Source organism: Callorhinchus milii, unplaced genomic scaffold (genome assembly GCF_018977255.1).
Source record: "Callorhinchus milii isolate IMCB2004 unplaced genomic scaffold, IMCB_Cmil_1.0 Scaffold24, whole genome shotgun sequence".
NCBI classification, from domain to species: Eukaryota; Metazoa; Chordata; class Chondrichthyes; order Chimaeriformes; family Callorhinchidae; genus Callorhinchus; species Callorhinchus milii.
Window position 1 is genome coordinate 3,132,590 of NW_024704765.1, and position 26,864 is coordinate 3,159,453.

Below are 26,864 nucleotides of genomic sequence, written 5' to 3' on the forward strand. Positions count from 1 at the left end.
TAGGAAGAATCACTTTTGTTCCAGCAATTTATTTCAAAATTTTAGATCATCGAACATAGTGCAACGTCAAATACTGATTGAACATCAGTTTTATGCTCATGAATCAGAGACCTTGGGCAAATCAGGACAGGTGGTTTTACTGTATGTTTTACTGAGGTCTGAACTTAACCCTCATCTAATCGCAGCACAAAAAAAATCCTAATTATTTCAAAAAGATGGCAAATGGTTATTGTACTACTAAAAGATGTTGCTTTATATGAACTGGTGCGATAATCAATACAAGCTGCTGCTGTGAGTCTCAAAAGGTTCAGGTAGTGATGCTACTTTTGACAGCTGTAACTGTGATCTGCTGTGTTTTGAAGACTATCCGACTGGACAACAATCAATAAATCCCGAACCGTGAGAGCCCTCGGGTGAGGTCACCAGTCTGAGCATTTCTGGGTTAGTTTTGGGGGGGAAACAACTATTGATCTTGCTCATCCATGACCCCACTTCCTATCTCAGATGCGAAGATGATGTCCAGAGATTAGCAAAGATCCATCTACAAAGCAGCTTCAATCAATCACTCACTCACTGGCTGTCAGCTGGATACAGCTGCACTGTTTCTGAGCAATAAAAATACTTTTAAAACGCTGTGGCCACAATTCCAAACTGGACATCAAGAGCGAGAGAAAAATAAAGCTAAGTAACATTCAGGGGGAACAAAGAGTAAAGGAAATACAAAACTGACGTACAAAGAGAATAGGGAGGAAGAGAAAATAGGTTTAAAGCGATGACAGGGAGATAACAGGCAAAGCTGGTAACATTTATTTTTGGTTGAAATACTTTTAGAGCGATGTTTCATGACTGTAATATTAAACCTATCCAGAAGTTTGAGTAGCCTCAGTACTGGAACACGCGTGTTTGCACGAGCTGAAAATGGTCAAGAATTGGTCAAGAATCAGCTCAGGGAGATGTGGGTATCTACAGACCTGCTGTAGCCTGTGGGTAAGCTTCAGACTTTCAGAAGTGCATCTTTTACATTCCTATCTCCCCAGTCTTCCCGTGTCCTCTGAGTACAGAATCTCAGACAGGGTTTTAACCATCTCTTGTGCAGCAGGTGTAGTGAATGTTCGAGAATACAATGGGACACTGAATTCAATGATGTTCCTGGATCCAGGAATTGGTAACGCAGTGCCGGATTGACTTAAAAGCTCGCAGACGAGGCGAGATTTGGGGTGCATTTTGCAGTTCCTTTCTTTCCAATCAACTGAATGTAAAGGTTGAACTATATACTGTTCTAATATACGCAAAGCAAGTTTTTAAACGCTGGAAACTATTGTGAGTTATACTGCAGTAAATGTTATAGGTTACGACTGTTTGGGAAGTGCGAGGGGTCTTACAACATAAACCATTCAATAAAACAACAACAAAATTACATTTTATAGCGTCTTTCACGTCAGGAGGACATCCCATAAAAGTTCTATTGAGAAGCGGGTAACTCGCTAATTAGAGAATGTGATGGATATATTTTCTGGAGAAACTCAGTTTAACAACCAATTTTTAAGTTTGTCCTGAAATAATCTAAAATTTTCACCAATCTGACCCAATCCTTGCAAAAAAGGACTCCTGCTTTCCTTTTCCCTTTGCCTGGTGATTTCATCGCTAGAAAAACCCCGATCAGAACTTTTTTTTTTGCCGTTTACCTGCCTTTCGCACTGTTTACTGTGAAATGAAATGAACGGTATTTGATGCCTGTGACACCAGCTGCAAGTGAAACCACATGTTCTGCATGTTCTTTGGGGAGGAGGAGAGAATGTTTTACGTTCAGATTTGCTGGAGCGCTTGTTAAGTAAATGTACTCGTTTCCACAGAGGGGATACAATTGATTCGGTGTACATGCGTAAAAATATCAGTCGCGAAGCGGACAGTTAAATAAAACTGATATAAGCATCTGCATTTCGTATACATAGTCTTCTTTCAGATAAAAAATACACAAGGTCGAAGAAAATTCTACAACTTTCAAGATGATGTAGTAGCACCAGCGAACTGTGACCCTGTTAGGGGGGGATCACATTTGTCTCTTTCACATTTAACCTAATACAACTTTGTAAATATGAAGCCATTCACCAATCATGGCCTTAATGTATAGCAATACATGTTTCAGTTAGAAATGAGAACAAAATACCAGTCTAGCTTTTTTAAATAAACCTGCATTGCTATAAAATGCCTGAGGATGTGTATTGTGCGAGAGCTGATCTGATTAGGTTTATTCCAGTGCTTTAAAAGGTACAAAAGCTACCAGTTTGGTGCACGGGCTCCACTGTTTGGTTTTAACGTGTTTCGTTCAAAAAGTACAAAACAAAATACATCACTTCAACACATACAGTCTCCTTTGGCATTTTATATATATATATATAAAAACATTCTATTTCCTAGTCAAAAGAGGAATGAATCATTCAGATGGAGCAAAGACAGAACATCCCAATCCATCATTAATCACTCAGTCAATCGGGTACATTTTCTTTTTTTTTAAACAAAATGCATGAAATATTGAGGCCAGTTTTCTTTAAAAATAAAATGAACCAACAACACCACCAACAAACACTCTGATATAGACAAACTTCCAAGTGTTTTGAAACATCTCAGAGCCCAGGTTGGGGGCTGGGACTTCTCGGGAGGATGAGAGGGAGGGGTGGGGGGAGCGGGGTGGATATTTACGTCAAATGTCAAATAAAAAAGGTTCGTAGCACCGGCAGAATAAACTGGTTACCTCATCACTCACCACTGCCCTGGGGTTGAATAGAGTGTAAAGGAACAAATCTCACACCATCAGAAAGAACACCAAGAACAAGACCAACACCCAACAGGAGGCCAGCACGTACATAGAGGGAAGAAAAAGAAACCGAGGCAGCCAGGGTCTGTTACCAGCTGAACTCCGCGTATAACTGAATCAACTGTATATTTTCGCCCCAAAAATATACAGTCACTCCACTTTACAGTATATTCTGCGAAGCGCTTTGAGACGTCTCGAAGACGTGATGCGGCGCTGCATCAAATGCAAGAATTATTATTATTATTATTATTATTGTTATTATAATGGCATCCTTGGATTTCCAAATAAGGAGCTGGTTCAAAAAAAGCTAGTAAGAGATGTTTCTAACATTGACCCTGGAGTTTTGTCAAGGACACTGTGGGCACAGAAATATCTTAATCTGAGGAGCTCCAATTAGATCGATGGAGAAGAGGAAGATTATCAAGGCACTCGTTGGAACTTTGAAGCATTCTGTTCAGCTCTTCACAATCTCTTCATCTATTACTAAGGGTTATTTATTAGGGTTTCATTTAATCTTAATGGCATTTTTGATAAGGGATTCGAATCGTGCAAACAAGGGGAACCCCTTTCAGTGTCCAGAACTCGACAACAATAAATTACGTTATTTTAAAAAAAAATGTCTTTGAAGGCATTATCACCCCTGGAAAGTGATCTGTCAATCAATGAACAACCGTGTTCCTACTTACTGCTAGGTAAACAGAGGCATGCGGGTGGAGTAAGGAAACTTCATAAGGTTTCGCCCTGCCCGGGAATCAAACCCAGGTTCTCTCATTTACGAGGCGAGTGCTCTAACCACTGAGCTACAAGGACTCCGAGTGGAAACTTTGCACCAATGTGACCTAACTTCTGGAGTGAGAGAAATCATCAGGAATGCTAAATTGAGAAATCCTGTTAAAAAGTAATGCAAATTGGAACCGGTTGTGATGCAATGGCAATTGCACAAAGTGTGCTTGAACACAGTTTCAAACCATCTCAGCCCGTCCAAATAGACCGGGCTTCACTGGAGAGCTCGACTGCAGATTGATCTGCTGGGCAGATGTTTGTAAAGAATGTGCCATTGCAACACTGCATCTTATAAAATGCTAATTACGGCTTTAAAAGTACCATAAAACACCTCCAATTTCCTTACAGCAAACTATAAATAAAATATATGTATAGAAAATATCTACAACTTACAATTTGCAAAGTAAACGATTAAAATTAAGTAACTCAAGTGATCCTTTTTCTCCAGAAGTAAAGTTATTGAACCTAACCACACGTTTAGCCTCTTCATGCAGAAATTGGCATGAAAATATTTGCAATGTTTTACTTAGGGAAAGAGAGTGGTACATAGATAGCTGTCAGTAATAATGGATAATTGGCATCAATTTACATCAATAACAACCTTCAACTTCAAAGAGCGTCCTAATTCCAGTCAGATGCCAATATTTAAAATCGAGGTCGTAAACCAATAAATCCTTACGTGCCTCCATTAAATGGTAAATACTCCTGTGCTATTCCACACTGTGTTTGATTAATGGGAAATCTGGCAGGTTAGCAAGTTAAAGGCTGTCGCTGAACACCTTAAACAGTAACCCACGGAGATGATGTCGTTAATAGAAGCCGTCAGACGAGGACATTATGGCAAAGAAAAACATTCAGGGTCTAGAGTGATGAACGTCACTCTTTCTCCATTACATCCCACCTCCAGACCTTAGACAGAGGCCCAGGAGAGGCATCTCTGCTGAGGAACAAGCTGAGGCTGGGACACTGTGAGTCGGGGGAGTCATTGGTAAAGAATTTCAGTGGGGGATCGGTAGCCATTAGTGCGGTGAAAGAAGAAATATAAACTTGGAAACTGGGTCAACAGAAACAGTAAAATCGAGGGAGGGGGAACCCTCTCAGGTCTCACAGCAATTCTATACCTCAGACGCCTCCTAAAAATCAAACTCTCGTGCTAAAAACAAAAACCTAATTTCTATTTTAATGGTGTATTTAATGATTGGTTTAGATGTTGCAGAAAAGACCAATTCTGTTGAACGGAGAAAGACACACAAACCGGAGCTATAGATGCGTCAGCAACGCTGAGCTGCTGTGGACAATAGAAACAAGGAGAAGGAGCCGGGATCAGTCACAGCGCAAGAGAGCGAGAGTCAGGAACCAGAAACACATCAGCCACAGCGCAGAGGGAGAGAGAGAGATAGAGAGAGAGAGCAAGCCAGGAACTGAGTGAGGGAGAGCAGCTATCAGGGCAAAGTGCAGCACACAGATACAGGACAGGCAGCCAGGAGCCATGCACCATGGGAGAAGAGGGTGATGAGTATTTAATGGTGCAGATCACGAACCTGGTACGTGAAGGACAGCACTTCCCTCATCCATTGCAAACATATTGGAGCCAGTGCAAATGTAGCCTCCCGCATCCTCGGGACGCACGTTGCGGATGGTCAGGATTCCGTTGAAGTCGACTGCGGTGTCGGGAAGCTTTCCTCCGAGCTGCCGCGTCCACACCAGGGTGTAAGCCGGAGACTAGAGACAGAATAGCAAGGTCATCAGGCGAGCATTGATGCAACATAATAAATAACAATCCTTGCATTGGATACACCGCCTTATAGAGTCCGTAACTCTGTCTGTCCAGCGGCTTGGGATGTCCTCCCGACGTGAAAGGCACTTTCCAAATGTAATTATGTTGTTGTTATCACGTCTTTGCGACATCTTAAAGTGCTTCGCAGAATATACTGTAACGTGAATTTACTGTGTATTTTGTGGGCGAAACGTGGCAGCCAATTGCCCACAGCAGCGTCCCACAAACAGTGGTGGATTTGAGCGACCAATTATTATTGCTTTTTTCTTGAGGAATCATTATCAGGCGGGTGGAGTAAGGACACTTGTCCAAGGTATAGAGATATATAGAGATCAGACTTATGAGCACTTTACTGTATCAAGTTAAACATGAAATCACAAACAGAGTATTTGTTGGCGTGTGAGGCTGAGGGTCAGTATTACTCACCTGACTCTTCGCTGTGCAGATAAAATTGATGGTAACGCCAGGTCTCACTGTTTGTATCTTTGGTTCCTCTACAGTCACAGTTATGGCCTTGAAAGGGGGGACTGTGAGCAAAGAGGCAGATATATATACATCACAGTGCGAATGGACGAGGACAAACAGTTAGCTCAACAGAAAGGATTGTTTTTTTCCTGCCAGTCGTTCTCCCCTCTGCCTTTCGACTTTTCCCTGGTATTGGGTGATATCATTAATCACGTGAGATCTGACAGGCTGTTCAACCAGGGTAGACCCTCTGCCTTGTGCTGGTTCTATCTTTACCCGATACCCATGCATTAGGGGGGGAGGGGGCTTACCTTTTCATCTCAAAGACAGGAAGGGGAGTTTAGTAGAAGTTTATAGAGGGCTCTGGTAGTGGGAGCTCAATAGCCTGAGCTCCATTTATTTAACATCTAGCAACACTTTTGCGATTTGTAAAAAGCACCATTTTGAATTCTGGAATAAAGCAAATCTCGATCTCACTTTATGTTCAAAGACCTTTATGTTTTGTACAGTTCAGATAACGCTAACTGCCTCTCCCAAACACTCGCTGTGAAAAATACTGGTTTCAATAACCCTGGTGATGAAAAAATTGAATTATTTTGTGACTTAACATTGACGGGGCACAGTTTCAAAAAGATTTACAATTTAACCATTCCGCCACTCTGGGCTCCTTCACATTCAATGTAAAACTCCAGCGTTTTATTCTGTAAGTCACTCACCACTAACAACCACTTCAGCCCGGCTTGTATTGGTGCTTTGAGCATTGCGACAGACGCACAGGTAAACTCCAGCATCAGAGGGTTCAATCTCCTGGATGAACAACTCTTCCCCTAAAATATCAAAGCAATTATTCGATGCTACTCGTCACTGACACACATATATCCCGCTCTTGGGTCTGAACGATGTAAAATAACAAATACTTATAATAATAATAATCCTTGCACTTGATATAACGCCTTATCAAGTTGTTGTGATGTCTCAAAGCGCTGCACAGAGTGAGATGACTATATTTTGTGGCCCAAAACACACCAACTTCATAGAGCCCAAGATTGGCGAGATAATCAACGTACAGCTCACAAAACCGTGTACAATATTCACACCGTTTGGTGGAGATCAAATTCATCCCTAAAACAAAGGAGGTGAGGGAGGCACGAGCTCCGCACCACGTGTTCCCTGCAGGATTACCTCGGTTTCTTTGAATCACGCGCCTTGATAAGGGCCGCCCATCAGCTCTTGTCCAGGAGTAACGGTACGGACCCTGGCCAGACACCTGGCATTTGAGTTGTACCCGGTCTCCACGAGAAACTGTCACTCTCTCTGGGACAACACGGATCAGCAAAGGAATACGATCTGACAGAGGAGCAACAATGAGACGTTTAGTGAGTCAGGATGAGAAGGCTGGTCAACTGGCTCTCACAGATAACATCTGCTCCCACCCCGAACACCAACGTACCAAATGGAAGACACTTCTGCCCTGGGATGTTCGGGTTTCCGGTGTAACCAGGAGCACAGCTGGAATAAACACGAAAATATGAAATCCTCAGAAAAGGGAAATTAGGAAATAATAATAATGATAATAATAATCCTTGCATTTGATACAGCAACTTGTCACGTTGTTGAGATGTCTCAAAAAGCTTTACAGAATAGACTGTGGGCGAAACTAAAGGAACAATGATGTGTGTTGAAGCTTTACTTTGAAGTTTGTCTTTATTTCTAGAAGACCTGGTGGACAACTTGACAGACCAGACTGCAGCAGTCAATCTCTGAGGTATATGGATCAAAATGGTAGGTGAATGGGACTCGAAGGAAGATTGGGAAAATGGTGTTTTCCTGACCTATTCTTTATGGTCCACCTTAATGTAATTGGAGAAATAAATACGTGACTCAACTGAAAAAGGCCTGCAAATAAACTAACTTATATTTAAAATAATAATAATAATCCTTGAATTTGATAGGGGTTCTCGAGACATCTCAAAGCGCTTCACAGGATATGTTGTGAAGTGGTTTGACTGTGTATTTTGTGGGTGAAACACAGCAGCCAATTGCACACACAGTGTCTCACAAACAGCCATGAGGTGAGTGACCAATGTTATTTTGTAGATGTGTTGGCCAGGTCACTGGGGGAGAGGCACTCCCTTCTCTTTTCAAATTGCGTCAAAATACATGGCGTAAAGGTAGACAGGGCAATGCAATGGGACGGGGGAAGAACATTGCTGCAGGCTTGTTGTGTCGTCACTTAAATCACTCCCTGCGTGACTGCATGGCTTCCTACACACAGGCACAGTACTTACCTTTCACAGTACTGCCCGGTGTAGCCAGGGGCACAACTGGTACATCGGTACCCACCATCTCCACTGCTCTCACACGTAGGAGAAAACCTTGTGGAACAAGAGAGAGAGAGAGAGAGAGAGAGGAAGTCAAATGCACTCCACAAAGATTTCCAGTTTAAAGTCTTCAATCTGTCCTCACACTCGTCTACAAATCCCTTCACGCCATGACATCTCCCAACCTCTCCGACCTGCTTACTCCACATTCTACCCCCTGCCGCTTCCGCTCAGCTGGCTACGGCCTCCTGCTTGTCCCTCGTCTCTTCCGCTCATACGAATATAGGAAGAGGAGGAGGCCATTCAACCCTTCAAGCCTGTTCTATGATTCTTTAAGAACATGGCTGATCTGTACCTCAACTCCCATTACCCACCCCTACTCCATCTCGCTTGATCCCCTGACCTAACAAATATCTGTCCACCTCAGTCTTAAAAATGTGAATGGATCCAACATCCACAGTCATCAACAGCTCCATCATCAATGGCTGCGTTTTTAGCCGCTACGCCCCGAAACGTTCGAACTCTCTCCCTGAATCTCTCCACCTTGACCCCTTTTTTAGGGAAAGATCTTCCGCTTCAACCGTGCTTAACAACAACAACAACGTGCACTCAGGGTAGTGTCTCAGAGCGTTTACAATCACCTCCTCCCTTCCCCAGTTCAGTGTCGTGCTCCGTCACTGTTAAATGCTCCAAGACACTGCCCTGCATGAAGGACGCTACATAAATGCAAATTGTTGTTGTTTGTGACCAGTTCAGAGGGGGTAGGAGGGCGGATGAAGTCCCGATCGAAAAGGAAGGTCTTGAATCGTGCCTTGAAGGAGGCGAGGGAGCGAGGCGAAGGGATTGTGGGATGGAGTTCCAAAGGGTGGGGGCAGAGAGGCTGAAAGCCCAGCCACCAATGGTAGGATGGGTCAGGTGGGATACCTGAAGCAGGCCAGAGCGGCCTGAGGGGTGAGACAGTGACGGAGTCGAGCAATGTTGCGGAGGTGGGGGAAGGCAGAGCGGGTCATGGCTCGGATATGGGGGAGACAGTTGAGGGTCGAACAAGATGCCCAGGTTCCTGACTGGCTTGGTGAGGTGCAGTATGCAACCCTGGATGCTAATCCTGCCAGTGCCTCTGGTGCGAGCCAATCAGGAAAGCCTCAGTCTTGCTGACATTCAGCTGTAGAAATTTGGCTCTCATCCAGGACTTGATGTCAGACAGACGTTCTGTCAGGACATCAGTTGTCCAGGAATCGAAGGTGGAGGCAGAGAGATAGAGTTGGGTGGCATCCACGTACGTGTGGAGGTTGACTCCATGTCTATGGATGATGTCACCAAGGGGGAAAATGGAGAGGTTGAAGAGGAGGACCCAGGACAGAGCCCTGAGGAACACCACGTCAGACTGAAAGGCAAATTGTTGTTGGAGACAAATTGGAAACGGTGTGAGAGATAAGACCCGAACCATTCAAAGACACAACCTTGAAGGTTGAGGTGAGAGGAGAGGTGGTGGAGGAGGATAGAGTGGTCCACAGTGTCAAAGGCAGCAGAGAGGTTGAGGAGGATGTGTGAGCAGCATGGAAACCCGAATAATACAGCGTAATTATTATAATAATAACAATAATAATCCTTGCATTTGATACAGCACCTTATCACATCTTCAAGATGTCTCAAAGCTCTTCATAGAATATAGTGTAAAGTGAATTGATTGTATATTTTGTGGGCGAAACGCGGCAGCCAAATGCACACAGTCGTGGATTGCTGCTGTATGTTGGGACTAACGGTGCAGGAAAATTATAGAAATGCAAGATTTACACTTCAGAAAGAAAATGGTTAGGATGGAAAATTGTTGTAAAATATGCTTTAGTAAATGGAATAATTGGATATACCCTGACTATAACTTAAAAAGTAAGCCAATAAAATAGGTGCAGTGAACATACAGTAATAGGAAATGAATTCTAAACGTACATTTGGAAACTAACTGTGAAAAATACCAAAACCAGCAATGGGAGCTGCTTTAGCAGCTTAACAAATGCCAGCGTGCATTAGCTCAGGACAGCAATTATTATATAACATTTATTGTTTCTGGTGATTTTATGAGCTCAATAAGATGAGAGATAGCAGAGAAACAGGAGATTTAACCTGTTAAGCTTTGGGACGTCCTCCCGACGTGAAAAGCGCTATATCAAATGTAAGGATTATTATTATTATTATTATTATTAAACCCGCTCCATTGTTTTACTTGCTCAGGGCAGATCAACGATGAGAATAGTTTGCCTTGTTGGCACCTGTTGTTGGGGTGCATTCACTCAGTTACAACACCATATCGTACGAAAATATCTTCAATTTGTTTTGGTCATCCGGGTGAGTGTCTGACACATGAGGAAACCCATCACCGTTGCTTAAGAGTCTCCAAACCAAGCTGAGAATTCCATGCATCCCACCTGCACATGGAAATCCCAGAGATAGGTTGTTGGAATGGAATGTTCTCTCGCTCCCTGGAGGGACACATCCTGCTTACCTAATTCCGGAGAGTATTAGGCGCAGGTTGGCAAGAGTCAAGGCTTGGGAAGCCCAGTACACATGGTAACAAAACGTCTTCAAACACGTCCCACAACAAATTAATTTGAATTGTAGTGTCAGTTCTGTGGCCAAGGGCATCAGCTGATGTGCGCTGTGCCACATAACTAACCCCGAATTCAAATTAATTCATTGTAATAACATGAACTGGTTCAAGGAGGCCATCGGGTTAATTTTGGGTGAGAGACGAATAAACTCTAGCCGCTAGGAGAATGTAATAACATGGCCTCAATGTTAATATATACAGCAACACAGTAAAAAGCTGCAGTAACCGCTCCAGAGACTTCCCAAATGATACCGTGGAACTTACTGGTTTTCTTGGCTGCTCAGAGGGCAGGCACAGCGCTGGCAATCCTCTGGAGTCCCGGCTGTAGCGTCTCCATAGTATCCGGCAGCGCAAAAATTACAGAACTCCCCCGTTGTGCCGTGTAAACAGCCCTGTGAGGAACACACACAAGATTCACAGCAGAGCAACAGAGAAACCTGCAGTCCAGGAAGCCTGTTCCACAAGTTAAATAAATCAAGGTAGAACTTTTAATTTCACCACCTTTTCTCCTAACCTCTAAATACCCCTTATAATGGCTGTCTGTCTGCCTGTCACCTCTAAGGAATGTTGCCCAAATCGACCCCAAACATCCACCTGCTTTTTACTTATCGCAATCGATTCAGCTCAGATAACCTTCTGGGGCAGTGCCTTTGTTTTGGATCCCTTTACCGGATGGAAGAGTCATTCACTATCTAGCTTCTTAATTCCCTTCATTATATTAGATAACTCAATCAGACCTTAACCCCCTCTCAACTCAACTCTAAAGAACGTCCACCCAAATCTACCCAGGGTTTCCTTCTCTCCCTGCCCTGCACCCTCCTGATCGGAGCCAAATCCCTGACTGTCCAGCGCCTTGGGATGTCCTCTGACACGAAAGGCGCGTGTAAATGTAGAACTGTTGTTGTGGACGCACACCACATCTCGTGTAGCCTTCGAGGCCCTGGCCCCAATATTGGCATCTTCCCTGTTGGCTGCTCAGAGCTTTCTCAATTTACAACTTGAATTTTTTCTCATTCTCACCACTTGTCTGTCACTCATCCCAGAGCTCCCACCCTCCTTCCTGCTGTCGGAGCATTTACAAAGAACTCCCAATAAGGCTGTAATCAAGAGGATTCTGGCTGCAGAGTCAGTTTACCAGAACACAAAGAGCTGATGATAATGGTTGCATTTGATACAGCGCCTTATCATGTCTTTGAGACGTCCCAAAGTAAGCAGAGGCGTGTGGAGTAAGGAAACTTGCCCAATGTTTCACCCCGCCTGGAATCAAACCCAGGTCCTCTCGCTTGTGAGGCGAGCGCTCTAACTACTGAGCTACGGGATATTCGAAGGCTGTTTGCACGTTGCTCGCTTGAGTGTAAATAAGAGTAAACTCCTTACCGAGCAGACCCGAGTCTCCGGGTGACAGGATTCCGAGTGTCCACTGCACTCACACAGCTCACAGTGTCCGAGATACAGGCCGCCTCCAGTCCTGGCATAGCCGGGAGCACAGTCCTGGCATAGAAACAACATCCTTATTCACAGCCCGGCCTCTATTCAGTTATTTCCCTTGGTTTCACTGCATAACCTCCACGCTCACCCCCTCCCCTTTCCAAGAGGAACGCAAATGCAACAATACATAATAATAATCCTTTCGTTTGATGTAGAGCCTTATTGTGTCTCAAAGCACTTCACAGCAGTTACGGTAAAGCGTAATGACTGTGGGCTGTATTTTGTGGCTGAAATGTGGCAGACAATTGGGCACAGCAGTTTCCCACAAACAGTGTGGATTGAGTGACCAAATTATATATTTTTTCACTGTTGCATTCATTCATTTATGGGGGGGGATTATCATCCCTGGAAAGCGATCCATCAATCGAATAACAACCGTTTTCCTACTTACTGCTGGGTCAACAGAAGCATGTGGAGTGAGGAAACTTGCCCGAGGTTTTGTCCTTCCCGGGAATCAAACCCGGATCCTCTCGCTTGTGAAGCGAGTGCTCTAATCACTGAGCTACAGATATAAATGTAATGTTGTTGTTGTAGTCACCTGACAGGACAAGCCAGTGTACCCAGGCGGGCAGCGACATTCCTCCACCTCCTGAGCCTGGATCCGGCTGGTGTAAGCTGCGACAGCAGTCTCCATGCTCACGCCCCCAATGCTAGCGGAGATCATGTCTGTGGTGAAGGTGGCCCGGATCAAGATCTCATCCAGGTCAGCGAGGACCATGAGCAGGTGCTCCCGAGTGGCCGCCTGACCATCCGGACGTTTCCACAATTGCTGACAGAGAAACATCGAGAGAAATTAGCCTTGTTATCAAGGCCAAAAGGCCACTTATCACACAGCGTAAAACAATGAAGCCTTTACCTCCTTGAAGACGATCTCAAAGGTCTTGGTCTCTCTTGCCCGCAGCTGTTCATGGTGATTAGCCACCAAAGTGATGTCGTTGCCCTACAAGGCCACAAACAGTCTTGTAAATTACACGTGGGTAAGTGCACAACTCACAGGGTGACTAAAGCAATGGTCCTTTAGCTCAATCAACAGCAGATTGTATGTTAGCCATCAGGTAGTTTGGTTTTATTAAGTACTACGTCTCAAAGAGATATGGGGAACCGAGTACTGTTTGATCAAAGGGGCTTTGATAAGTTAAGGTAGGGAGAAACTATTTCCGCTAAACAATGAATAGGCAACTAAAAGGGCATTGATTTAAGATGATTGCCAAATCATAGTACATTATAACGTAATATTCCTTCTGAAAAATAGATTTAAGAGGAATGCCTTAACAAAAATGATGTATGAAGCAGAATTCATAATAGCTTTTAAGAGGGAAAGACACAAATATATATAGATATATAAAAAGAAATTGTAAAAGAGTGTATGGAAACGAGCAGTGAATTGGGAGAAATGGATAGCTCTTCCAGTTCACAGGCACAGAGACAAGCACCAATGGCACAAAGCACCAACGACCTTTTTTGTGTGTGTAAAATTCTATTTGGGAAGGGTATTAAGAAGGCAGGGAACTAGGATTAAATGTCTGCTATGATCTGATAAACTGACTCAATGGCTGAATGGCCTCCTCCTGTTCTTATGGTCCAAAAGGAAACATGTTAATATATTGGGAGGATTTTAATACAACAAGAAACAACAGAAACTTTACACAGCGCCTTCCTGTGGGGCAAGATCTCAGAGCACTTAAACAGTAACGGAGTCTGATGCCAAGCCAGGGGGAGGGAAGAGGTGATCATAAGCACGGTCAAAGAGGAAGGTCTTCAGTCGTGATCTAAAAGAGGGGAAGGATGGGGAAAGGTGGAGGGATTGAGGGAGAGAGTTCCAAAGCTTTGGGGTGCAGTGTTGGCAAGTTGTATTTATAATAGTATACTTCACTTTGGGAGGGAGTCCCAAGGCGCTAATCAATTAATCCCTCAGGATGTATAAATAAATGCCTGTGTACAGAAACGAAACAGTTAGCTCACAACTTACAGTAATCTGTACATCGGAATCTGGCACAGACGATGCTCGATATCCTGCATTGTATGAGAGCGTGTACTTAAGCCGTCCCCCATAGGAGGCCACCTGTGATACAGAACAGAACACACACCCAATTACAACAGGTTTTATTGCAGACCAAATGGATCGATGCTTCAGATGGTTTACTGATGGTCTGAGAGAGGAGCAAGAGAGACCCACATCGGTGAACACCTAATGAACCATCTTACATCAGACAAACTGACCACCGTGCTCCTCCATACAGAAATTGATCATTTGTTGACGGCAGTTTTTCACTTCTTCAAAAACTTTAATATCTAACATTAAGACTTTCCCAAACAGTATTATACAGTATTATACAGTATTATACAGTATTATACAGGCTCAGTTGGTAGCACTCGATCCTGAGTGAGAATACTGAGGGTTCAAGTCCCAAGTCGGGACCTGTGTGTGAGGGCAGTCTCACTGTTCAGGGAAGTGCTCCAACAACAAACTTACATTTGTATGGCACCTTTCCCGTCAGGAGGACTTCCCAAGGTGATGGACCCACAGCTGTAACCAGGACCTCAATCCTCCCCATGTCCAGTTCTGGGTGAGATTGGGTCATGGTAACGACACAAGCCAATCTCAACAGCAGATGAACCCCAGCTTTGGAGTAACCGACGTGAACAGAAACTACACTTGATCTTAGCCAAAAGGCCGGTAATATTTTACTTAAATATTCTATTATTTTCTGACATTACCAAGAGCAAAGTGATTCAGAGTAGATCCTATCTCAGCAAAGTATGTCACTTTTAGGACCACTCTTAGGTACACATCTTATCCACGATCATAGTGTATCTATCATCACTGTAATATTCCCACTAACAAAAACATATATGCAATAACTAAACTGGTGCCTTGTATATCAACTTCTCAAGAGCACCTATTTCTAAATTTGCTTCACAAATACTTTGCACCGCATCGACTCTAGAGCAGTAAAGAAAAGTTACAAGCAGCAATTAGAACTCTGTCAAAGATTTTTAATAAGATCCCGCAAAAAAAAGTCAGAGGTGCAAATGAGGAACAAAGTGACGTTTGCGCCATTTCGGTGAAATTTCATACAAAACATCTGCTCTTGAGTTTCCTCCAAAACACAAGAACAAGGTATGTGTACAGTAATCGTACAAATGTATCGACGTCTTAGTTAGCACTAAACTTCTTCAGGTAAAATGTGTGATACACTATTTCAACCAACGTTTCCTATATAAATCGTGTATTTGAGTTGGTATCATTTTTTCCCCACATTTTGATGATCGATTTGTAGATTGCTTCCCAATCAGCAGTCACGATTTCCAGTAAGTGTACAGCCATAATAGTCAGTTAGATAACTAGACACCTTGTTTAATATGTGCAATATTCAATCCTACATGGTTGCTGAATTCAGCTGTGAACAGCACTGATTACCTTGTTGCCCAGGTAGTGATGGGGTAGCTGCCAATAGTAATGGCTTTCAGGTAGAAGGCTGAAACCCTTGTAAACCAAAGCATACTAGGATAGGAGAGAAGAGGCAGATACGAGATGAGCAGAAATAGTCAGCACAGAGACACTGATATAGATCAAATCCTTTTAAAGTTCTTCACAAGGATGGCTTCAGAAAACCTTCACTTTGCCAACAAACTGCACCCAGATTTAGCTGCCCTGATAGTCCGACGTTAGAAAATATTCAGGTGTTTTATCATGCAGTCAAATTGTAACTGTTAGGAATTGTTGTATTTACAACTGACAAACACAACAACAACCAAATTACATTTGTAAAGCGCCTTTCATGTCGGGAGGACGTCCCAATGCGCTGGACAGTCAGTGTTTCGGAGCCGAGCTGGGGGTCGGGAACGGGCTATAAGTGAGGAAACTATTTGCTACGGTACTTTACCTAATCCTAAATGTAGGAATTGAGGGATATTTAGAATCTGCTACAGTAGCACAACAGTTCTTACATAAGCAAGACTTCTGTTGAAACTAAATGATTTATGAATCTGTGCAGTTTACTGGTAATGCTGGTATCAATGACAGCTCTTGTCCAATCTGATTTGTTCCGCTCCTTAGAACTTCATCTCGGACAGAGATTGTCTTCACAGCCAGGTAAAAAACAACCCGCTGAATTATTGCCAAATTTTGCCAAGAAAGGATTTCCCTCTCCTCCCCCAATGTTTAGACATGAAACTCATGTGAACTTCACTGGGACTGAAACTGAATATTTCCATCTACAAGTCTGAGCTCTCGGGGTTTCTCATTAAAAGCACGGAATAAAAGATTGTTAAGTGTTGAGGTTAGGCCGCCTCAAGGGAGAGAGGCTCAAAAGATCGCAATATTGGTTTGGAATGAAGAAGGCCATTCAGCACATCTGATCTCATCCAGAACCACCACCCTAACATCCTCCTATCGCAGCGTGAAGCTGCTTTTTAAACGAGTCCCAGTGTCCTGGCCTCAACCACCTGTTCCAGCTGTTAATCACCCGCTGAGTAAAGAAAAACATCTTGCACAATAACATGTGGTTGCAAAATAATTCATAAAACACACTTCACAGCAAACGTTGCTATTGCAAATTACAATGTTCTGAGTCAGCTTTGCAAGCCCTTGGAGAAGCAGTGTCTACACAGTGGTTTTCTGAAGTCATTCGCATCCTGAACATGCGTAAAAGTTCCGCCTACACTGAGATCACTCCATGCACAAGCCATGTCTACCTTCTCAAACCCTGCTGCTCTGACGCTCAGCGTAGAGGAAGGAAGGAGGTTTGTTGGTTGTTGAGGTTGTGATGAGGGAACACGTCTATCCCCTCTCCCTTCCGTGAACTTTCAAAGAAAAATATACAGGCAATATCCGTCAGTCACCAACAGAGCCCCTCACTCAAAGGAACCGCAGACCAAGAACAATAACAGCTACAGTTAGTTACGCTAAAGTCAGAGTAGTCAGTTTCTGGGGCAGAATTTACTCAGCCCAGATTAAAGGATCTCAGCCCAGTTTGGATCTTCCCCTTCCCCAGTCCCATAGCCCTCACCCACCACCCCTCCAGGACTTCTGCTGGGCTATGGATCCATAGGAATTATCAGTATCTTCCCAAGGGCCCAGGTTCCACTCCTCTGTCATAGTTATGAGTGTCCGCAGGGATTTTGATCATCTGGGTCTCACAGTCGCAGTCAACCTTCACCCGACATCCATGTTATTTAGCAGGACCACTCTGGTTTGGGAAGTCACCAGATGAGGAGTGTTGGGCAATGATGTGCACATCTCTGACCTGTGCTACATCACACTCCCAACACGAACACACTGAGCTCCCAGATCACTGAGGTGCTACCCGAGATGAGTTGTGATAAACAGTTGACCCAATTTAATATTCCTCAGCTGAAGTCCTCTTCGCACCAAGTGTATCATTTGATAAATTTGAGCTACAAATGTCATGGCACTGGGAGAGGTTTCCAAATATTTTTTTAAAAAGAAATGTTAAAAAATATCTATTTTTAATAGTTTCCAATGCCGCTTCACAAATATAAATGGAACGGTTGGTCATTGACGGTCAATTATTATTAATTAATTATTAATAGTAGCAACTCAGTCATCTGGGAGCTCAATGTGTTATTATTATTATTACGATTATTATTACTATTATAATTCCTTTCCCTGAAGAGATGGATTGCGTACCTGAGTGGCTGAGGGTCTAGCATATTGACCAGGAGAGGAAAGCAGAGAGGAAGGTTGAGAAGAATGAGAAACAGCAACTCTTGAAGAGGAGGATAGAGAGTGGAGAGGATTTGTGTGAGAGGCAGAGGGAGCCGGAGGACCAACAGGACCCGGTCTATTAAATGTTCGGGAGGAAAGGGACAGATTCTGGCCACTTGCTGGGCTGGGAGTGTGACTGTCTTGCTGAGAGGTAAAGCCAGTAATTATCGCCCAGATCTCGTCATCTATACGTTTCTGCTCTTCCAGATCGGGCGAGGACTATAAAGAAGTGGAGGAAGAAGTCACCCACAGACAGGGAAACTCTTTGTGAAAACCATCATTGCCAGAAAGCTCAGCAAGTCGTGTTATGCAATCAATCGATCGAGCAATCAACCAACCAACCAACCAACCAACCAATCAATCGCTAATAAAATCACACATGAGAATTTGAACCTTTCTTCACTTTGAGGAACTGATCATCTCTTAAACCCTTTTCTTTACAGGATCTCATCCCATTCCTAATCCCCAAACTACTTGGAAATATTGAATGTAGAGGAAGAGTGGACGTTCACTACCCAATTAAACTGTGTCAGACATCAGTAACGACCAGTGAAAGGGAGCTCAGTATTATGTACTTTAATATTAATTGCAGCAGATCTTGTACACAGTCGCCACAAAGTCATGTTACCCCCACCCCCACTCTGTTACGTAACAGTGATATGAGGGTAACAGGACTTTGTGGACACCCTGTACATTCAGAAACAAAGCCACATATATTTGATTAGTTCATCTCCAACCGAAGCTGCTCCTTCCACTTCTGACTATGGAGTTGAGACAGTGAACTCAAGGTGATAGAGATAATTGTGATACACGTCCATCGAGGGGAAACTGTCAACCATTCATCCCACAAACTTGTACTATTCAAGGGGAACATGCTACATAGAGTTACCCAGAGCTACAAACAGTTACACACAGTTACACAGCTACAGTTACACAGCGCTACACAGCTACACACAGTTACACAGAGTTACACAGAGTTACACACAGTTACACAGCTACACACAGTTACACACAGTTACACACAGCTTCACACAGTTACACAGAGTTACACAGAGTTACACAGAGTTACACACAGCTACTCACAGTTACACACAGCTGCACACAGTTACACAGCTACACACAGTTACACAACTACACACTACACACAGATACACACAGTTACACAGCTACACACAGCTACACAGAATTACACACAGCTACACAGAGCTACACACAGTTACACAGAGGTGAACAATGTGCACGATGGCATTGTTAAGTTTTTAGGCAAAAAGAGAAAACTGAGCTGAAAATACAGTAATCCCACTTCCCGACGCTGTTGCGTTTATAAACCACTGGTTGTGAATTGAAGGTTAAATCTAACCAGCAATTCACTAGCACCATCTGTGGTCACTAACCATGCGGCTCACAACACCATGCTGCACTTCACTACCTGGGAGGACCTCTTAGATCTAGCAAGTGATGAAGAAGAATCGAGGAGCTGCCAGACAGCGGCGTCCTTCCTCAGCTGCACCTCAGTCAGAGAGGGGTCTTTCTGATAAACGTAATATTACACGTTACACCATTGCACAGGCGTCTTGCTGTTCAGAGTTCCTCTGCTTCCAACACACATGCAAACGCATGCGAGGAATCACGCAACAGTTTCTGCACAGCTGGCAAATGCAAACATTCCAGTCTATCCAGTGTTTAGGATTACGTTTGGGGAATCATTAGTTTGCATTGTCCCAGTCCAGGAGAACATATTCTCTGTTGTACATCGGGTGTATTCCATGCAATTAAATTCTAACGTAATAAAAAAATCAACTCAGTTGTTATTTGTTATTTCCAGTCTTTTTCAAATCAAGAAAAAAAACTACTTAAGCAGAGTGTAAGCGGTCAGGATTGTGTAAGTGCTGTCCGTCTGTCAAAGCCATTTGATCAGAAAGCTGGCCATCAGTATTGTAAACATTTGCTGCTCTGCAGAGATTTCTCTGGGGACCGAGGAACAACAACAACAACTTGCATTTACATAGTGCCCCTCATCCAGGGCAGCGTCTCAGATTGCTTGACAGTGGCAAAGACAGGGGTAGGGAGGTGACCGTAGGCTCAGTCGAAGAAGAAGGTCTTCAGGCATGACCTGATGATGGGGAAAGAGGGGGCAAGATGGAAGGTTTGAGGGAGAGAGTTTCGGGGGGTAGTGGCTTGAAGTGTGGCCACCAATGGTGTAATGCTGGGCACGAGAGACAAGCAGGAGAACAGATAAAAGGCATAAAAATATAAGTGTAAATCTATCAGATCTATAAAGTAAACATGACTTTCACAGGAAGGTTTGGAAAGCGAGAACCTGAGCCAAAAGAAGGAGTTGAAACAGAAGTTTAGATTTTTAGTTTGAGTCACATCGAGGGCTTTTATGATTGCAATGCGTATTCAGAAAGTTGGAGGAAGGATATGGACCCTCTCACTCTCAACCTGCACAACAAGGAAATGAAAAAACTGCCGGGAATTAGTTATGGCTTTGAAACATGAAGAAAAGCTGTTGAAATAAAAACAGAAATCTGTAAACTTTTATAAACTTCTTAACGTCCATTAGGAAGAAAACCAGGAGCAGACTGATGTCCTAAAGCTTATTTCCTACGGTAGCAGGTTATGAAATATCCCAAACCATGCTCGTTCCCAAAGAGATGTTATTCAGTAAAATACAAGCTGCAACTTTGCATTTTTTTGCACCAAACCTGGCCTGAACCCACAGCCCTCAAACAGCACAACCCAACAGCCAGGTATCACCCAAGCAGGACGTTTCCATCACAGCAATTACACAGCACACTCTACCTGCTGGCCACGCCTTATACGGGCAAAAAACTGTTCCCTCTGAGAAAGGGGAGTAAAGAAGAGTCATGTTAATCTGCAGATAATGGATCAAAGGATCATCAACTCCTTTAACACTGAAGAAAACCTTGAACCGATCCATAAAATTGAGCAGCGATGGCTTGTAAGCGTAGTGTATGTATCTGAACACATATATAGATATATAGATGGTTCACTTGTACCTAATTTTGAAATCAAAACACTTGCAAAGCTTTGACTTATCAAACTCAGCCCAAAAACAGGGCTTTCCTATTGCCGTGAGCAAAGAACAGGCTTCCTACAATCAGCAATTCTTACCACTTAACCACACACGTGTATTGTATGCTCAGTTTTACAGTTTCAATGCTCTGTAGCTACCGTTAACCCTCAATTACTATTACAAGATACAACAACTGCCGGGACCCAAACTAGTTCCTGCAGTTCATTCCCAGCCGTCATCGTCAACTGCAACAATTTGGCAAAGTAAATAGTTCAACTGCAAGTGGATTTCAGTCTTACCAACTGGCACCCAACATGGACATGAACCTCTGAGTATCTGTGTTGAAGTAAAAACGGAAATCTGTGAACTGTTTAAACCTCCTCTTAATGTCTGTTAACAAGAAAACTGGAAGGCTTTTGGCTTCTTTCCTTCACTGGATATTCTAGCCAGATTTCTCCCAATCCTCCGAAAAGATATAGGTTTGAGAAGACCTTAAGGTTACAAGTTCCACATTACTTTGCGATGTTATCAGAAAGGACTGAATAGAATAGAAATAGAAATGCTCTACTTCTAAATGACAAACAGCTGCTCATCCACCTCATCCATCACAATCTGACGACTGGGAGATTTCCACAATCCGCCCACCACTGTGGAACAACACGCTTTCAACAGCTCAGTAACAGCAACATCATTTTTTTTGCGATAAAAATACAAACATTGGTGAAAAACCAAACTCTGCACCATTAGCAGACTTTACACGTTACTGTACGTCACTGAGTAGTTTGCTCGTGCGCGACAGAACCCAGGAGTGTTAATCTTGCATCAAATAACTGATCTTAAGTTACCACAGAATAGAACGTTTCTTCCAACAGCTCTGCTCTTCAGAACTGTTCAAGTTCAAAAGAATGAAAAGATAAAAAGAACACTGGTAAATCTAGAAATTGCTGGGAGGCAAAGCTGTTAGACTTGACCCACTGGGACGTACCTTGTCGCCCTGATAGGGCTCTGGGAGTTGCCAGAAGTACGACTCTGGGCCAAAGTGCCTGAACGACAGCAGTGGTTCCTCGTTTGTTATCTCCACCGTGAAGCCTGAGGTGATCTTGGTGGTACGTTGGCGGTTCACAAGAGCAAAGTTTTGGAAGTTGCTCGGTGGAAAGAAGGGAGTCACGATCTACAGGGGATTAGCAACAGCCAGGGTCATTACAGCACAACGCAGAGAAACCAGGCAACAAAGCCCAGGTAAACCACGTCTCAGCTATTGCCTGAACACAATATCTAATGCATCTATCGAAGAACATCAGGTTGTTATAGACATTTAGCTATACACACAAACTGCAGTCAGACGTGGGGTAAGGTATAGGCTTGTGTACCCTCGGAAATCACCATCACCCAACCAGGCTGAATAGGAGATTTCCTTCTGTACTTGTAACTCAATTCTTGGGAAGTCCACTTGAAGTTTGAAGTGCTCGACAGCTCACAGTTTCTATGTTCTTGGCTGGGAAAGGAGACCTCCCCATCCTCCCCGATAGAGCCATTCCCACTCTGTGGGTTGGCTCCCGGACAATCTGAAGCCTGTGTTTACCAAGCAGAGGGGGCGAGTAGAAGAGTGAAGGTTGGAGAAGATAACATAAGAAGGCATGTGCCTGAGTGTGAAGGGATTTGTAGATGTGAGCGAGGGTCTTGTTGGGAGACAGTGAAGCCTCGTGAGGACAGGATACTGGTATGTAAAGTTTGATGTGGGTAAGGATTTGGGAACTGGAATTTTGAATGAATTGTGAGCTTGCGGATAGAGGGGCTGGGGAGGCTGCTGAGGAAAAATGTAGTCTGGAGGCGATGAGGGAGTGAATGAAGATCTTAGTAGCAATGATGTGAGATATGGACAGAGGCGGGTGATGAGGAGGAAGGTGAGATGAGAAGGTGAAGATTGAACTTGCACACTTGTTCAGTGAGTTTGAGAGAAAGGCCGGGGAGTTTGAGGGAATTGGAATCAGAAACAAACCACAACAACGTAGAGCCCTTTATATAGGGCGGTGTCTCAGAGCACTTAACATACCGTATCCCTGTAGTAGGTGGAGCTCCTGCATTGCTGTGTGACACCCATACAAAAACAGGGGAGGCAGCCATCTCTGTTTCCAGCATCAAGGAAGAAGAAACCAGTTCTGCACATGTTACAGTTCCGTCCTTCAACGTTAGACTGGAATCAGAAAAACTCATTCTAGATCTCGGTTTAACTCGGGATAACTGACACTTATGTAACTGTCGAGGCAATTCGTATTGGATCAGTTAGATGTATTCTGCAAGGCTATCTGGCTTTGTTTTTTAAGGGCTGCCTGTCACCACCTCTGAAAGATAAGTCTTGGCCAATCTCGCTGAGCAAAACGCTATTAAAGATGTATTGGGGAAGAATTGTGTTTGCCAACAACCACTACACATTCTAGTAAATACCTTAGAAGTACTCCGAGACATTCTCCTGTCATGAAAGCTGCTATTTCAAGCGTTAAGGCTTATTAACATCATTAATAGTGGATGGGTCTAGTGGTGTGAGCCTCTGTTGTGTCATGCTACCACTTACATGGAGGGAAGGTGGGGGAGGTGAAGAAAGGGAGAGCAGAAAATTGGCTCTTGCGTTTCCGGTCTCTAATCCCTATTTAGCACTGGGAAGACGAGAAGCTTATTCACATGAGCACTAGACTTTGGTTTGGCAGTTTAAATATTATGAGCTGGGCTTGAATCTGGATGAGTCCATGTGGCCCATCCAAGGTCCAAGAACATCCCATTAACTGCCTGGTGGCCTGAGCAGATTGTGGAATACAATCCTTGGATCACATTTGAACATAGGAATTACTGGACAAAAAANGATTGAGGTCCATCTAGTCCACCTTCTACCATCCTAGTCGTCACTTGCTGCACTACTGGAGATGTTGATAGCGATTAATTCAATATTAGATTAGTCTACATCACAGTGGGAGACTTTGGGAACCTTAGATCCACAGTTGCCTGGTTCTTCCAAGCCATGTTACACTGACTCTATGTCACATCTCAAATTACTCATATGCTGGATCCCAAAATATTATTTTGTAAAAGTTGTAATTGAATGAATCTGATGGTATCGAGTTTGCATCGTCTGGGGTGGGGGGGGGGCTTGTAGTTACCTTGCATTGGCAGAGCCCACTGGCATCACAGCGGTCTGTAGCACTTCCCCTCCCGTCACAGCTACAGCCAGCTGGAACACACAGGAACAAAGTTAAGTTGCTGGTTTCACTGATGCATCCGCGAAGATTATGGTCATGATTTAATGAGAACACTGACTCCTGTAAAGTACTTCCCCACGAAACATTTCAAAATAAAATAAATCATTTCCAAATCCTAAACAGCAGTTTGTCCCAGTGTCAGGTTTCTCAGCACGAAGGAGCTCAGCTGCTGATCTCTGCATTAACACCAGAACTCGCCAGTGCAAGCTTGTACACCAACAGCAGTGAACGCTGGACCCAGTCACAAACCTGCTCGGTTTGACCTCGGAGCTCAGTTGGTTCCATTTCATAATTTTTCCCTTTCTCAGATGTCACCTCCCATGACAGACCTTTCCCGGCGCTGGCTGTCAGTGGAGGATGCTAGGGTTTGGACCAACATTTAATTCTCTGAAAATCTCAACCCACTGATGGTGCCTTAGCACAGTAAGCAAGCATTTGGAATTGCAATTGCTCACACACTTGGCTCTGGGCCTTGCTACAAAAATAGAGCAATGTAGGATCCAAACCCACACCTCTCAGGGGTCAGCTGTGAAGAGTTCAAAGAGAAAATACAAAGGACAACGGTCCCAACAGATTGAAGGAAATGAACAGAAACCCACCTGATATTCCAGCCCCTGGTGAAGGTGAAGCCAAAAATGTGCAAAACTTACCTTGTGTGCAAGGTTGTCCATAGATGGGATTTCCAGTGTAGCCTGGAGCACATCTGTAACAAACAGCGCCAACATGGAGGTTAGAAAACAGTACAATACTATCCATTACACTGAACCTGCTTAGCTCATGGGTGATGCCAGTTTGCAGATGATTTCCATGTTCACTTATTTATTTTGTGCAGGAAAATTGGCTCTAACCACCTGGTTACACTAATAAGGCAAATAGTGCAGCAAATGGACAGGGAATGCAAGTCCAATTAGCTAGTAACATTACAAATAAAGAAAACACAGCTTCAATAAGACCTCTGTTCTGGTGGCTCGTGAAAGCTTTGTGTTCGAACCTCACCTTCCCATCTGTATAACTGGTAAGTGTAAGTCACACACTTTAGCCCTGAAGGGGGATGGGGGGACATATTTCACTGGCAATCCTACAGTCCCCTATCTGCTTTGAGCCCTCCTGCTCATGCTGAACCCACATAAAGTGTTTGCTTTTTTTATTTTTTAAAAAAGGACTTTCCAGGTGTATAGCTTCCCTTGTAAATCAGCATAAAACCCCCTTCTGCAAAACATTATTAATAACTGCATATTAAATGCCTCCAGAGAAGACACATGAACCACAGGACTTTCCCCTCTCACTAACGAGCAGTGGTAAACAACCGCACACCACAAGATCTCACTAGTCTGTGAAGCTCCACTTTACTATATGACTTTGGCCTTCTCCTTGTTTGTCTCCAGCATTCCTGCTGCCAGTTGAGTTCTGGTTTCCAGGTCAGACCTCGTGGCTCCCTCTCCTCCCAATTTTTTTAAAAAAAACTTTCATTTGGACAGAAGTTTGGAATATATTTTTTAGATGGTTACAGCTATTAAAGTTGAAAAGTGTTAAAATCCAATGGATTCTGGATGATCATTAACAGGTTACAAGCCACTGGGAGAACTAACTGATAGACTTCAAAGATTGATGAGTTGCGACTGACATTCCAATCCAGACCCTACTGGCTGGATGAGGCTACAGTTAATATTATTGCTAACAGATGTCTTTATAGACAGTGAACAAATCAGTAGAACACATCAGCTTGAAATCAGGGTAAGGCACTGACTGAAAACAACTAAAGACAGAGAAACACAAGACACAATGCAACGTCACCCACCAGCACCCACACAGATTCAAGGCAGTAAGTGGTAAAAGGAACAGAGGCTCAGGGCGATCAGTTAGATGGTTCACTTGATAAGAGAAGCACAAAAAAACAGTTTGCAGTGACTGAGCACAAAGTTATTGAAACACAAATCAAATTTAAAAAAAACCTCAGATGAAATGAACGCCAACTGTTGCAGCTCAAGCCTGACAGAACGGGAATCCAGCTCTGAGGAACTTGGGCTTTAGCATCTCTCCTCTGAGCTTTTATCCATCAATACGCTGTGTACAGAACATTCCTTCTCCTCCGGAAGGAAAATGTGTGAAGACAGTATCACCAAAATGGACAATTTTCCAAACAAGCATCGTTACTAGAGGATTCTGCATTCCTTCACCCCTCAGTAAATACCATTTGCTTAATCTTCCTTTGGATTTACACAAATCTATTCTCTAACACAAAGGATAGTGGAAATCTGGAACTCTCCCCCCACCAAAAGGCTGTTGGGGATGTTGGATCAAATGAAATTTTCAAGATTGAGGTGGATATATTTTTGTTAGGTCAGGGTATGAAGGGATCATGGGGCAAAGGCCCCAGGTAAATGGAATTGAAATACAGATAAATCATGATCTAATAAAATGTTTGAGAGGCTCAGTGGTCTCCTCCTGTTCCTATGTTCCTAATGTGTTTTGATCACATTGGATGTGCACCTTCCCTCTTTCCCGGGGCAACATCTCTTCAAAAGGCAACTTAGCACTGGTTTGGGATGGCATCTCCTCTCCTCATCATTGCCAGTACATATTTTCTT

General features: G+C 43.6%; 1 protein-coding gene across 1 annotated transcript in view; it reads right to left on the minus strand.

The window, feature by feature from the left end:
- hspg2 (heparan sulfate proteoglycan 2) overlaps positions 1-26,864 on the minus strand; it is a 197,386-nt gene that overhangs the window by 51,738 nt on the left and 118,784 nt on the right. Inside the window, exons 30-48 of the mRNA XM_042343774.1 lie at positions 24,927-24,979; positions 24,178-24,248; positions 23,079-23,219; positions 22,011-22,196; positions 20,791-20,829; positions 19,415-19,516; positions 17,875-18,204; positions 15,676-15,759; positions 14,224-14,316; positions 13,111-13,194; positions 12,793-13,023; positions 12,144-12,257; positions 11,031-11,158; positions 8,129-8,215; positions 7,291-7,349; positions 7,023-7,187; positions 6,557-6,667; positions 5,802-5,902; positions 5,140-5,320 (exon numbers count right to left, since the gene is read on the minus strand). Coding sequence (XP_042199708.1) covers positions 5,140-5,320; positions 5,802-5,902; positions 6,557-6,667; positions 7,023-7,187; positions 7,291-7,349; positions 8,129-8,215; positions 11,031-11,158; positions 12,144-12,257; positions 12,793-13,023; positions 13,111-13,194; positions 14,224-14,316; positions 15,676-15,759; positions 17,875-18,204; positions 19,415-19,516; positions 20,791-20,829; positions 22,011-22,196; positions 23,079-23,219; positions 24,178-24,248; positions 24,927-24,979 — 2,360 coding nt within the window. The remainder of the gene's footprint in view (positions 1-5,139; positions 5,321-5,801; positions 5,903-6,556; positions 6,668-7,022; positions 7,188-7,290; positions 7,350-8,128; positions 8,216-11,030; positions 11,159-12,143; positions 12,258-12,792; positions 13,024-13,110; positions 13,195-14,223; positions 14,317-15,675; positions 15,760-17,874; positions 18,205-19,414; positions 19,517-20,790; positions 20,830-22,010; positions 22,197-23,078; positions 23,220-24,177; positions 24,249-24,926; positions 24,980-26,864) is intronic.